At 38.3% G+C, this 15086-nt stretch overlaps 1 protein-coding gene across 4 annotated transcripts in view; it reads right to left on the bottom strand.

Annotated features, from left to right (window-relative positions):
- Positions 1-15086, bottom strand: part of APP (amyloid beta precursor protein) — a 542079-nt gene that overhangs the window by 108012 nt on the left and 418981 nt on the right. For all 4 annotated transcript variants that reach the window (XM_053706002.1, XM_053706000.1, XM_053706001.1 and 1 more), the window contains 2 exons: positions 3721-3854; positions 1970-2044 (listed from right to left, as the gene is read on the bottom strand). In XM_053706002.1, the coding sequence (XP_053561977.1) occupies positions 1970-2044; positions 3721-3854 (209 nt within the window). The remainder of the gene's footprint in view (positions 1-1969; positions 2045-3720; positions 3855-15086) is intronic.

Raw genomic sequence — 15086 nt, 5'->3', positions numbered from 1 at the left:
TACTGGTGACAGTTCCAGAGCTTAATATGTTCTCTGACTGTTAGAACCTCTTGTGGTGGAAGGTTATGAAAAGATATCTAAACAACTGCCTGCAAGTTCATCACAAAACACAACACAACATCTGAAGTATGCAACAAGGCATACAGATACGCTCCGAGCTGTTGAGTATAAAAAAAAACACTGAAGTCCTAAGAATAAAAAAAGCATGGGGTTGGATATATCGTGCTTTGGGTTTGTGTAGCTGCTAGTGGAGTGAGGAATATTGTAAAGCTAGAGGGAAAATGGAACTGCTACAAATTGTGGAAGCTAATGTCCCAGCCAATGAAGACACAGAAGCTGGGAACAAGACAGTGATCCAAAACACACTTACATAAAAAAAATAAATATATATATATAAAATAGAAGAGTTTGGAATGACCTTCACAGTTCCCAGACTTTAAGATCATATCTCTGCCTTCATTAAAAGAATTCTGTTAGGAAGTGTTGGGAATTCCTAAAGGATGAATAGAAAGACTGTCTACAAAAACTGTTTTGAGGCTGTGATTTCTGCTATGTGGTGTTACTAAGTATTGACCGGAAGAGTGGTCACACTTGCACATATGCTACATTTACTGTTTTTTTTTTTTATTCAACCAGTTACATTTAATAAATAGAATCTAAAACTTTTCAGATACGCTGAGTTTAAGTTCAATACAGAGGTTGTGTTAAGGTAACTGTTACACACAACTGTATACAACCGACTCCAGCCAAATATTGCTAGCTCTGGCCACCGAGAGAAAGAAGGTGGAACGGAGCACTTAAATAAAGATTTACCCTTACAGTCCAGTGGACCTTGCAGTAATTTCTCAATCACAAGTGGAACAGTCATGTTGACTGATAAAAATCAAGATATTCCACATTCCCTTTTCTGTTTTGCGAAACAGTTAAACAGAGCTCTGAGGATGTGCTCAAGCGATCGTGTTTATTTCAACTTGTAATATGAGTGATAAACCCAATGTGCGCAAACACCCGCGATAAACCCCTTTTCGCTTGCGCTTAAAGGGACACTGAACCCACATTTTTTCTTTTGTGATTCAGATAGAGCATGCAATTTTAAGCAACTTTCTAATTTACTCCTATTATCAATTTTTCTTCGTTCTCTTGTTATCTTTATTTGAGAAAGAAGGCATCTAAGCTATGGAGCCAGACAATTTTTGGTTCAGCCCCTGGACACCACTTATTTATTTGTGGGTGAATTTATCCACCAATCAGCAAGAACAACCCAGGTTTTTCACCAAAAATGGGCCGGCATCTAAACTTACATTCTTGCTTTTCAAATAAAGATACCAAGAAAATGAAGACAATTTGATAAAAGGAGTAAATTAGAAAGTTGCTTAAAATTGCATGCTCTATCTGAATCACAAAAGAAAAATTTTGGGTTCAGTGTCCCTTTAACTCTTAGTGCGCTACTTGTAATTTGGCCCTATGTGTTATATTGATACTAACCCAATAATAACAAAGCACATTCTAATTTCATATGTAACTTTAGAGGGGAAAAAAGTTTGTCAGTTATGTGCAGAACGCCATAAAGTCATTCTTCAGACCAAAATAATAATAAAAGAATTCTTGTGTTTCAATCTGCAAGGTAAGAGCAGAAAGGTATTTTTAAATTTAAACAAAACAACATAATTTAGAAATAAAGATTCACTGAAGGATTTTATTATTATTTTTTTTCCATTATACCACAAAAAAGCTTGCAGTGATCAGTTAGCATTGTGTAAACTATAAAGGTAATAAAGTCCTTATTCTATGTTAGTCATCTGACACCACAGTAACTCTATCAGGTGAAATACTGAAACTCTAAACTTTATCTTACAAGCTACAGTAAGTGGATACTTTATTGTGGAATGTGTGTATTTAAATGGCCCTGGTCACTAAGATTTTAAATACAAGTTCATCAGTAAAAGTAATTCATAGACAATATCAATACCTGAATGACTGCTTTCTTATCAGCCTTGGGAAGATTCTTTGCCTGACGCTCTGCCTCCTCCCATTCCTTCATTACCTGTAAAAAGAATATAGCCTTTTAATAATGGCAGTGTTCAGCACTAGAACAATCTTGCATACGTTTCATAAAAGTAGGGCAGAGGAATAAAAGACAAAAGTTCATATGTAAAGTGCTTTAGGTGTATTATCTCCATGCTGAGCGATTTTGTGTATATCATCTGTTAAATCAAACAAGAACTACTGTATAACAAGCAATTTGCAATATCAAAACATCTCCAAACATGGTACTTACAAGCAGATAACAAAATTAAAAAAAAAAAAAATTATGCATAATATATTCAAAATGATTAAATTTTATACTTTTACATTTACAATTAACACCTCAGTATTAAAGCGAAGGTAAAGTTACAAGTACAGCCTCACGGCATTGCATAGACACCAAAACGAGCAGGAGTTTAAGTCATTATTTTTTTTTCAATCTATTTATTTTCTTATATTTTTACCTTTAAACTGCTCCGCCGATAAGCACAGCACTCCCGCCCGCCATCTTGTCTAATTGATTGACAGATGATGTATCCTAAACCAACTAATCCTTGTTTCCCCCCAGGCTGTGACGTTTACGCAAAGGGGCTGAACGCCCCGGGGGGGGGGGGGGGAACAAGGATTAGTTGGTTTAGGATACGTCATCTGTCAATCAATTAGACAAGATGGCGGGCGGGAGTGCTGCGCTTATCGGCGGAGCAGTTTAAAGGTAAAAATATAAAAAAATAAAGAGATTTTAAAAAAATCATTACTTAAACTCCTGCTCGTTTTGATAAGTCTATGCAACGCCGTGAGGCTGTGCTTGTAACTTGACCTTCACTTTAACACTTAAATACACCACATATAAAATCAACATTTACTGTGGGAATCTTAACCCCTTTGTGGCGATACAATAGTGTTAACGAAGTTCCGATGTAAACACTATTAGTAAAAATAAAATCACGCCATCATCGACGCAATTGCGTGATTTCAAGGCCGGGATCGGATCATGGGGGACTGCTTAAGCTTAGGCACACACCCCAGGCCAATTCTTGCCTTCGTCAAAGGGGGAAGCTGCAGGACGCCATATATGGTAGGATGTTCCATGCTGTCCTATGGGCGTTAAAGCCCAGCTGCGTGAAGGGGTTAAAGGGATATTAAATAGTGCTCCTATAGTAAAACAAAACAAATATGTTATATCAAAGTAAACATAAAAAGCTTAGAATTTTGGATTGTAGCCCCTGACCCCAGGGGAATAAGAGAGCAGACATCTTTTGAACGCAAATTGCATTCTGTCTCTTCTGAGCATGAGCAAAACAGGCTTACTGTCTCTGTAGCATTATCTGATTAGTAAACCAAGTCAAGTTACTCTAGAAGATTTACAACATCAAGATAGATAAGCTTTCCTGTAGAGACCACAGCCTCTATATGTAGGGTTGTGGTAGGAAGTAATGTGGACTCTGCACAAATTAAATAAAAAATAGTAAATAAAAGAAACATCCTTTTAAAATGTATATTAAGTATATCCCACTGCTTAGTGCTTTGCTTATTACAACAATGAAACAGACTGTTTAACATCGCTTTAAATAAAGAAAACATAATTTATGTAACGTGGCTAATACGGCCTCTTCTGTAGACTGAAGAAGAAAATACCCTAGGTGTTAAATCCATTACATTATGATGGTAATCATTGTTATTATTCAGATAGATTACCTCAGACATCCTCTCTCTATGTTTTCCTTCAAGCCTCTCCTTTGCTTTCTGGAAGCGGTCATGTTCATTTTCATCATTAGGGTTCTCCAAATATTTGTCAACGGCATCAGGAGTGCTTGCGGCAGTGGTGGGAACTGAGGTGCAGAAGAAAGAAAAGTACAAAACAAAATGATTACATTAACAAAATTCTTACACCAAAAAAAGTGTTGTTCCTCACAGATCTGTGGCTCTTAATGACAAATTGGCTCTATATACTTTTTTTTCCACAAGCAACACCAGTTATAGAGAGTGCATGCTTATATTTTCTTTTTAACCCAAAATGGTTTCCTTTTTAAAAGAAACCATTCATTTTTTTTTCCAAACATAAAAAAAAAACAATAAAACCCCCCCACAAAAACAAACTACTATGTAAAATATGGGATATTGTAAACAGATTACACGTTATATTGCATACCATGTAAGCGCATTCAGGATTTGCACACAAAAATATGAAGTTTATTACATTTCAAGTTTTAGCTAGTGAGCCATATTAATTCAAATGTTATCAATAATGTCTAATTTAGACGTCTAGAAACGTATTAACCCTGTAAATCCCTTACTTTCAAATATTAGTATATTTAAAATGCTTAAAATGGAGAAAAAGTGACATAATAGTGAATTAAAAAATACAAAAAAAAAACAGGCTGCAAAACAGATTTGAAACTCTTGCAATATTAAATTAAGTTGTATAAGGAAAATATCAACCACTTAAGCAGTTACTATCCTTTTAGAGATACTGATGTTAACAGTTAAACATTTTACACATATATGCACTAGAAATAATTTGAAACATTCAATATATTCCTATTATTGCAGAAATCCTTTGCTTTGTAGCAAGAAACATGATCCTATTTGTCTTTCTCTTTCTGATAATTGTGCTTTTATAGGCACTCTGAATACCAAACTATCTTGCTCTAATGCACTGTTAAACAGATAATCAACAAACCAATATTTTGTTAAATTTGAGAAATGGAAAAATAAATCCCTAAATGCCTTTCAGCTTAAGACAATCGTCTATAGAGTATACTACATTACATTGCACAAATTATATAGAAAAAGAACTAAGAGACTCCCATTGCTGATCAATACAAAATACAAGCTTTGTTCTTGACAGCCAGATTTTATTTTTTTTATTTTTTTAAATAAACACAAATCATGGACTAAGAAAGCAAATCTGGGAAGCAAAATGAATAATATGAGCTGGTGTAAAGTAATGGCTTTGCTGGTTATTCAGATACAGCAGTATCTGTTCAAACTTAAAGGGACATAATACTCATATGCTAAATCACTTGAAAGTGAGATGCAGCATAACTGTTAAAAGCTGACATGAAAATATCACCTCAACATCTCTATGTAAAAAAGGGTGGATATTTTATCTCAAAATTTTGAGTCACCAAAGTAAGTGCTCTAGTATCATTTATACTTCAGCTGCTGTTCAGCTGCAAGTTGAAATAAACAAACAAAAAACAATAGCCAATCAGCATTAGCAGTGCTGAGCTACTGGTTTACCTTTGCTGAGATTTCATAGAACTTAGTTAAATTGAATAGAAAAACAATATGACAGTGCCTGTGCCTGTCATATTGTAGGATATTGTAGAATAAGCTGGTTGTTGATTTGACCCCACTCATTAACACATTCTTTCTGCACCCATGTCCTCTAAAAGTGTTAACACATAGAAGTAATTTATGGATCCAATATCTTGATACCTCTTATATAAAAGTAGCCTCCGTTTATTAATACATCCCCTTTTTGCACTCATGTCTCCAAAAAGTGTTAACTCATACATTTAACCTAAGGTTACAACATGCTGATATCGCTTATATAAAATAACACTATCTGGTTGTCTATAAATTTGCGAAATATAGTGAATTTAATTTGTAGCCTTAGGAAGTATATATGGTCTTTAAGTACTATTTTACAACACAATAGTTTATTTTACCAATTTAAAATAAAATCCATATTTGGGCTGTATTCTTAGTAACCTATGGAATTTTTCAGCTTAATGTATGTAGTTTTATCATAGTATTACAAAAACATACGAAAACAGAATTTATGCTTACCTGATAAATTACTTTCTCCAACGGTGTGTCCGGTCCACGGCGTCATCCTTACTTGTGGGATATTCTCTTCCCCAACAGGAAATGGCAAAGAGCCCAGCAAAGCTGGTCACATGATACCTCCTAGGCTCCGCCTACCCCAGTCATTCGACCGACGTACAGGAGGAAATATGCATAGGAGAAACCATATGATACCGTGGTGACTGTAGTTAGAAAAAATAATTCAACAGACCTGATTAAAAAAACCAGGGCGGGCCGTGGACCGGACACACCGTTGGAGAAAGTAATTTATCAGGTAAGCATAAATTCTGTTTTCTCCAACATAGGTGTGTCCGGTCCACGGCGTCATCCTTACTTGTGGGAACCAATACCAAAGCTTTAGGACATGGATGAAGGGAGGGAGCAAATCAGGTCACCTAAATGGAAGGCACCACGGCTTGCAAAACCTTTCTCCCAAAAATAGCCTCCGAAGAAGCAAAAGTATCAAATTTGTAAAATTTGGCAAAAGTGTGCAGTGAAGACCAAGTCGCTGCCTTACATATCTGGTCAACAGAAGCCTCGTTCTTGAAGGCCCATGTGGAAGCCACAGCCCTAGTGGAATGAGCTGTGATTCTTTCAGGAGGCTGCCGTCCGGCAGTCTCATAAGCCAATCGGATAATGCTTTTAAGCCAAAAAGAATGAGAGGTAGAAGTTGCTTTTTGACCTCTCCTTTTACCAGAATAAACAACAAACAAAGAAGATGTTTGTCTGAAATCTTTAGTGGCCTCTAAATAGAATTTTAGAGCACGGACTACGTCCAAATTGTGTAACAAACGTTCCTTCTTTGAAACTGGATTCGGACACAAAGAAGGTACAACCATCTCCTGGTTAATATTTTTGTTGGAAACAACTTTCGGAAGAAAACCAGGCTTAGTACGCAAAACCACCTTATCTGCATGGAACACCAGATAGGGCGGAGAACACTGCAGAGCAGATAACTCAGAAACTCTTCTAGCAGAAGAAATTGCAACCAAAAACAAAACTTTCCAAGATAATAACTTAATATCTACGGAATGTAAGGGTTCAAACGGAACCCCTTGAAGAACTGAAAGAACTAGATTAAGACTCCAGGGAGGAGTCAAAGGTCTGTAAACAGGCTTGATTCTAACCAGAGCCTGAACAAACGCTTGAACGTCTGGCACAGTTGCCAGCCTTTTGTGAAGTAAAACAGATAAAGCAGAGATCTGTCCCTTCAGAGAACTTGCAGATAATCCTTTCTCCAAACCTTCTTGTAGAAAGGATAGAATCTTAGGAATTTTTATCTTGTTCCATGGGAATCCTTTAGATTCACACCAACAGATATATTTTTTCCATATTTTATGGTAAATTTTTCTAGTTACAGGCTTTCTAGCCTGAATCAGAGTATCTATTACAGAATCTGAAAACCCACGCTTTGATAAAATCAAGCGTTCAATCTCCAAGCAGTCAGTTGGAGGGAAACCAGATTCGGATGTTCGAATGGACCTTGAACAAGAAGGTCCTGTCTCAAAGGTAGCTTCCATGGTGGAGCCGATGACATATTCACCAGGTCTGCATACCAAGTCCTGCGTGGCCACGCAGGAGCTATCAAGATCACCGAAGCCCTCTCCTGATTGATCCTGGCTACCAGCCTGGGAATGAGAGGAAACGGTGGGAATACATAAGCTAGGTTGAAGGTCCAAGGTGCTACTAGTGCATCTACTAGAGTCGCCTTGGGATCCCTGGATCTGGACCCGTAACAAGGAACCTTGAAGTTCTGACGAGAGGCCATCAGATCCATGTCTGGAATGCCCCATAATTGAGTTATTTGGGCAAAGATTTCCGGATGGAGTTCCCACTCCCCCGGATGGAATGTCTGACGACTCAGAAAATCCGCTTCCCAATTTTCCACTCCTGGGATGTGGATTGCAGACAAGTGGCAGGAGTGATCCTCCGCCCATTGAATTATCTTGGTCACTTCCTCCATCGCCAGGGAACTCCTTGTTCCCCCCTAATGGTTGATATATGCAACAGTCATCATGTTGTCTGATTGAAACCTTATGAATATGGCCTTTGCTAGATGAGGCCAAGCTTTGAGAGCATTGAATATCGCTCTCAGTTCCAGAATGTTTATCGGGAGAAGAGATTCTTCCCGAGACCATAGACCCTGAGTTTTCAGGGGTTCCCAGACCGCGCCCCAGCCCACCAGACTGGCGTCGGTCGTGACAATGACCCACTCTGGTCTGCGGAAGCTCATTCCCTGTGACAGGTTGTCCAGGATCAGCCACCAACGGAGTGAATCTCTGGTCCTTTGATCTACTTGAATCGTCGGAGACAAGTCTGTATAATCCCCATTCCACTGTCTGAGCATGCACAGTTGTAATGGTCTTAGATGAATTCGTGCAAAAGGAACTATGTCCATTGCTGCAACCATCAATCCTATTACTTCCATGCACTGCGCTATGGAAGGACGAAGAACAGAATGAAGAACTTGACAAGAGCTTAGAAGTTTTGATTTTCTGACCTCTGTCAGAAAAATCCTCATTTCTAAGGAATCTATTATTGTTCCCAAGAAGGGAACTCTTGTTGACGGGGACAGAGAACTTTTTTCTATGTTCACTTTCCATCCATGAGATCTGAGAAAGGCTAGGACGATGTCCGTATGAGCCTTTGCTTTTGACAGAGACGACGCTTGAATCAGGATGTCGTCCAAGTACGGTACTACTGCAATGCCCCTTGGTCTTAGAACTGCTAGAAGGGACCCTAGTACCTTTGTGAAAATTCTCGGAGCAGTGGCTAATCCGAATGGAAGTGCCACAAACTGGTAATGCTTGTCCAGAAAAGTGAACCTTAGGAACTGATGATGTTCCTTGTGGATAGGAATATGTAGGTACGCATCCTTTAAATCCACCGTGGTCATAAATTGACCTTCCTGGATGGTAGGAAGGATCGTTCGAATGGTTTCCATTTTGAACGATGGAACCCTGAGAAATTTGTTTAGGATCTTGAGATCTAAAATTGGTCTGAATGTTCCCTCTTTTTTGGGAACTATGAACAGGTTGGAGTAAAACCCCATCCCTTGTTCTCCTATTGGAACTGGATGAATTACTCCCATCTTTAACAGGTCTCCTACACAATGTAAGAATGCCTGTCTTTTTATTTGGTTTGAAGATAATTGAGACCTGTGGAACCTTCCCCTTGGGGGTAGTTCCTTGAATTCCAGGAGATAACCCTGAGAAACTATTTCTAGTGCCCAAGGGTCCTGAACATCTCTTGCCCAAGCCTGAGCAAAGAGAGAAAGTCTGCCCCCCACCAGATCCGGTCCCGGATCGGGGGCCATCCCTTCATGCTGTTTTGGTAGCAGTGGCAGGCTTCTTGGCCTGCTTACCCTTGTTCCAGCCTTGCATCGGTCTCCAGGCTGGTTTGGGTTGAGAAGTATTACCCTCTTGCTTAGAGGATGAAGAATTAGAGGCTGGTCCGTTTCTGCGAAAGGGACGAAAATTAGGCTTATTTTTAGCCTTAAAAGACCTATCCTGGGAAGGGCGTGGCCCTTTCCCCCAGTGATGTCTGAAATAATCTCTTTCAAATCAGGACCAAACAGTGTTTTACCCTTGAAAGGGATGTTAAGCAATTTTGTCTTGGAAGACACATCCGCTGACCAAGACTTTAGCCAAAGCGCTCTGCGCGCCACGATAGCAAACCCTGAATTTTTCGCCGCTAATCTAGCTAATTGCAAAGCGGCATCTAAAATAAAAGAGTTAGACAATTTAAGTGCTTGAACTCTGTCCATAACCTCCTCATACGAAGATTCTTTATTGAGCGACTTTTCTAGTTCTTCGAACCAGAAACACGCTGCCGTAGTGACAGGAACAATGCATGAAATTGGTTGTAGAAGGTAACCTTGCTGAACAAACATCTTTTTAAGCAAACCCTCTAATTTTTTATCCATAGGATCTTTGAAAGCACAACTATCTTCTATGGGAATAGTAGTGCGTTTGTTTAGAGTAGAGACCGCCCCCTCGACCTTGGGGACTGTCTGCCATAAGTCCTTTCTGGGGTCGACTATAGGAAATAATTTCTTAAATATAGGGGGAGGAACAAAAGGTATGCCAGGCCTTTCCCACTCCTTATTTACTATGTCCGCCACCCGCTTGGGTATAGGAAAAGCATCGGGGGGCACCGGAACCTCTAGGAACTTGTCCATCTTACATAATTTCTCTGGAATGACCAAATTGTCACAATCATCCAGAGTAGATAATACCTCCTTAAGCAGTGCGCGGAGATGTTCTAATTTCAATTTAAATGTTACAACATCAGGTTAAGCTTGTTGAGAAATTTTTCCTGAATCTGAAATTTCTCCCTCAGACAAAACCTCCCTCCTGGCCCCTTCAGATTGGTGTGAGGGTATGTCAGAACCGTTATCATCAGCGTCCTCTTGCTCTTCAGTGTTTAAAACAGAGCAATCGCGCTTTCTCTGATAAGTAGGCATTTTAGATAAAATGTTTGCAATAGAATTATCCATAACAGCCGTTAATTGTTGCATGGTAATAAGTATTGGCGCACTAGATGTACTAGGGGCCTCTTGTGTGGGCAAAACTGGTGTAGACACAGAAGGGGATGATGCAGTACCATGCTTACTCCCCTCATTTGAAGAATCATCTTGGGCAATATCATTATCTGTGGCATCATTGTCCCTACTTTGTTTGGACACTATGTCACAATCATCACATATATTTAAATGGGGAGAAACCTTGGCTTTCATACATATAGAACATCGTTTATCTGATGGTTCAGACATGTTAAACAGGCTTAAACTAGTCAACAAAGCACAAAAAACGTTTTAAAATAAAACCGTTACTGTCACTTTAAATTTTAAACAGAACACACTTTATTACTGAATATGTGAAAAAACATGAAGGAATTGTTCAAAATTCACCAAAATTTCACCACAGTGTCTTAAAGCCTTAAAAGTATTGCACACCAAATTTGAAAGCTTTAACCCTTAAAATAACGGAACCGGAGCCGTTTTTACATTTAACCCCTATACAGTCCCAGGTATCTGCTTTGCTGAGACCCAACCAAGCCCAGAGGGGAATACGATACCAAATGACGCCTTCTATAAGCTTTTTCAGTGGTTCTTAGCTCCTCACACATGCATCTGCATGCCTTGCTTTCCAAAAACAACTGCGCATTAGTGGCGCGAAAATGAGGCTCTGCCTATGACTAGAAAGGCCCCCATCTGAAAAAGGTGTCCAATACAGTGCCTGCCGTTCTTTAACAACAACCCCCAAGATTATAATAACTATTAAGAGTTATAATCTGCCAAATATGCTTAGCAAAGTAATCGTTTTAGCCCAGAAAAATGTCTACCAGTTTTTTAAGCCCTTATAAAGCCCTTTATTCTTTTACTTAATCTAAGAAAATGGCTTACCGGTCCCCATAGGGGAAATGACAGCCTTCCAGCATTACAAAGGCTTGTTAGAAATGTGGCCAGTCATACCTCAAGCAGAAAAGTCTGCCAACTGTTTCCCCCAACTGAAGTTACTTCATCTCAACAGTCCTGTGTGGAAACAGCAATCGATTTTAGTAACGTTTGCTAAAATCATCTTCCTCTTACAAACAGAAATCTTCATCTCTTTTCTGTTTCAGAGTAAATAGTACATACCAGCACTATTTTAAAATAACAAACACTTGATTGAAGGATAAAAACTACATTTAAACACCAAAAAACTCTTAACCATCTCCGTGGAGATGTTGCCGGTGCAACGGCAAAGAGAATGACTGGGGTAGGCGGAGCCTAGGAGGGATCATGTGACCAGCTTTGCTGGGCTCTTTGCCATTTCCTGTTGGGGAAGAGAATATCCCACAAGTAAGGATGACGCCGTGGACCGGACACACCTATGTTGGAGAAAATGAGTTTATCATACAATTTACCTAGTATTTAAAATTTGGTAATATAAACCCAATATGGACTAAACTGAAGTTTAAAACTATTGCATTACAGCATTCTTACTGAACTACATTATTATAGGTAATCCTATGCAGCTAATGTAGTCTTTAATCTATTGTGGTTCCCTTTAAGAGCTAACCTATCACTGTCAACAAAATAGTGAAACAAAATCCTGATCCTATACAATGTATCGATAGCAAGCCTGACTGTGTTTTAATTTCTATTTGTGTGCACGCATAAATTTGATATATTCAAAGATCTGAATTAAGCAGTTGGAAAGACAAATTGTAGCGATATACCTACTGCCACTTATGTAAATAGTGTTGTATATTTATTTTTCAGCCAGAATGTTAGCTCAGGCATATCAATTAATATAAATATTAACTAAAATGTATTCACAGGGTTAAACAATCTGTCTAACTTACAAGACAGCAATTAATGGACAGGTGTAGTATGTGCCTCTAATATCATAAGAGTGAACAGGATATCCCTCACAGTCATGTGTGAATATGGGGCAACCCGAAACGCGTCCTTTCTGTGAGGATGTATGTCTAACTGTTTTATCTTTTAACCTATTGTTCCAGTTGTGTTTGTACCAAACCCTCGTTGGTGATATATTTTAAGCACGTCTTCAAATAAAGGATTTTCTTTTTTAGCCGTACTAGCCTTTGCCGTTTGCTTTAAGTGCCTGTGCCTGACTGGCTGCTTAAAGTCTCTTTACAGTGGGGTGTGACTACTTAGGAAATTTGAGATAAATTATCTTCCGTTTATACATAGAGATGTTCAAGTGATTTTTACAGCTATGCTGCATCACTTTCAAGTGCTTCAACATTTGGGTATCATGTCCCTTTAAGTGTTGCAGGTTCTGATCCTAGCATATTAACACCATCCTTTCCATCTTCAGTCGTTTAATCAGTGAATTCCAAGGCTGTGCAGTAATTGAGGTGCTATATAACTAATATGACTAGCAAAACAGGTAATGTTTTATTGCATCTAAAACAGGGTATATTAAACGTTATTACTTTGGTATATAAAAAGAATGTTTAAGCTTTGAATAAATCTACATTTTCTTGTAGTAGCAGAGCTACTCAATATAGTGACCTGGTGCAACATTTTGTGGGTACCCCAAAGGTAGCTAAGTAGTAAACAACAGTTAAAAATATAGATGCTGCTCTGTATAATAAATATGAGAATAGATAAATAGACCCGCAAGCTGCACTAATACAAAGCTCCCCTGCATTAGGATGGTACACATTCTGCACATGCCAGTATGTATAGACTGGCTGCTATGCACCCCCCAAAACTTCGGTCCTGGTGACTCTGCATCTGCAGTACCAATGTTAGTTCTGTCTCTGTTTTCTTTCCATTCTTGTGGAGGTGCCCCTTTTTATAATCAGATGAAATGTTGCAGATGTTCCTATTAGTAGGTAACAAATGGATACTGCAGTATCAGTTTTGCAGTAACATGCAATTCCTTTGAATATAAAGTAGCTTTTACTTATCTTTTTATCATGAAAAATATTTGTAATACAGTTTGAATAATGCTCTGTTATATGAATGACAGAAAAAGTCTGACAATGTTTTTTTTTTTCTTCAAATTAAATTTGTGTTGCATACTTGTCTACTGGGAAAGAAGAGAGAAACTACAGGTAGAAGTGCACTGATGTTGCGGTTTACAGTACCAAAAAATGTGACTTGAAGTGTGGCATTAAAATCATACTGGGTCCAGCGATCAGATTAGAACCTACTGCATTATACAGATAAGGAGCTAACCGGGGGACCAATTGTAGGCTTCATAAATCTGATGTGATTTCTATGATAGCAAGGGTGCACTTTTTTATGCAGGGTTTTAAGGGTAACGTGCGACAGCTTGACTTGTCTTCTGACAAAATACTGAATACTTTTTTACACACACACACACACACACATATATATATATATATATATACACACACACACACACACACACACATATACATATATATATATATATACATACATATATATACACACGCATATATACATACATATATATATACACACACACACATATATATATATATATATATATATATACACACACACACACACACACATATACATATATATACATACATATATATATACACACGCATATATACATACATATATATACACACATACACACACGTGCGCACACACACATACATATATATATATATATATATATATACACACAGACACACACACACACAGATATACATATATATATTCGTGCTGATATAGCAGGGGACATTCTAGAATATATTATAACAAGAGCAGATGCCCCAGCAGTTCTCATCTATCTCTTAGGTGAGATGGAAATTTAAGTCTGGCATTTATGAGCAAAATGTTCACATGGAAGAATTGTGATTCTAGCATGGTTTTCTATGTATGTGGGTCCCCAGGATCTATTTATTTTAACCTGATGGCCATAAAACTCCGCTTTAGAGCTTAAAAATGTCAGACATACTTTACCTTCATCTACCACATTTATCAGTTTTTCACCCTTAGTCAAGTGGAAAATATTATACAGATACAAACAACTTCCAAAAGCCCTTACATAAAGCAAATGCAGGATGAAGTCTCTACTAAAGAAGATATCATTGAGCTTGGTGGATTAAAGTTTGGATGTAAACAAACAAAACCCACCAAAGGTCTTCCAACCGCTCAAACAAAAATTCTAAGCCACCAATATAAGTGTATGTTGCAAACACTGGAACTAAAAATGAAGACTGCACAGTGGCAACTACTTTATAAAAAAATAATATCCGTTTTAGGAGCTAAACACATTTCCACTGTTGGAGTTTTTACAACTCCAAGGTCAAAATACCAGCCTTGTTCCAAGGGAAAAAAACATAATTTATGCTTACCTGATAAATTCCTTTCTTCTGTTGTGTGATCAGTCCACGGGTCATCATTACTTCTGGGATATAACTCCTCCCCAACAGGAAATGCAAGAGGATTCACCCAGCAGAGCTGCATATAGCTCCTCCCCTCTACGTCAGTCCCAGTCATTCGACCAAGAATCAACGAGAAAGGAGTAACCAAGGGTGAAGTGGTGACTGGAGTATAATTTAAAAGATATTTATCTGCCTTAAAACAGGGCGGGCCGTGGACTGATCACACAACAGAAGAAAGGAATTTATCAGGTAAGCATAAATTATGTTTTCTTCTGTTATGTGTGATCAGTCCACGGGTCATCATTACTTCTGGGATACCAATACCAAAGCAAAAGTACACGGATGACGGGAGGGATAGGCAGGCTCATTATACAGAAGGAACCACTGCCTGAAGAACCTTT

The sequence above is a fragment of the Bombina bombina genome, chromosome 3 (assembly GCF_027579735.1).
Source record: "Bombina bombina isolate aBomBom1 chromosome 3, aBomBom1.pri, whole genome shotgun sequence".
Taxonomy (NCBI): Eukaryota; Metazoa; Chordata; class Amphibia; order Anura; family Bombinatoridae; genus Bombina; species Bombina bombina.
This window is presented reverse-complemented; position numbering and strand designations above follow the sequence as displayed.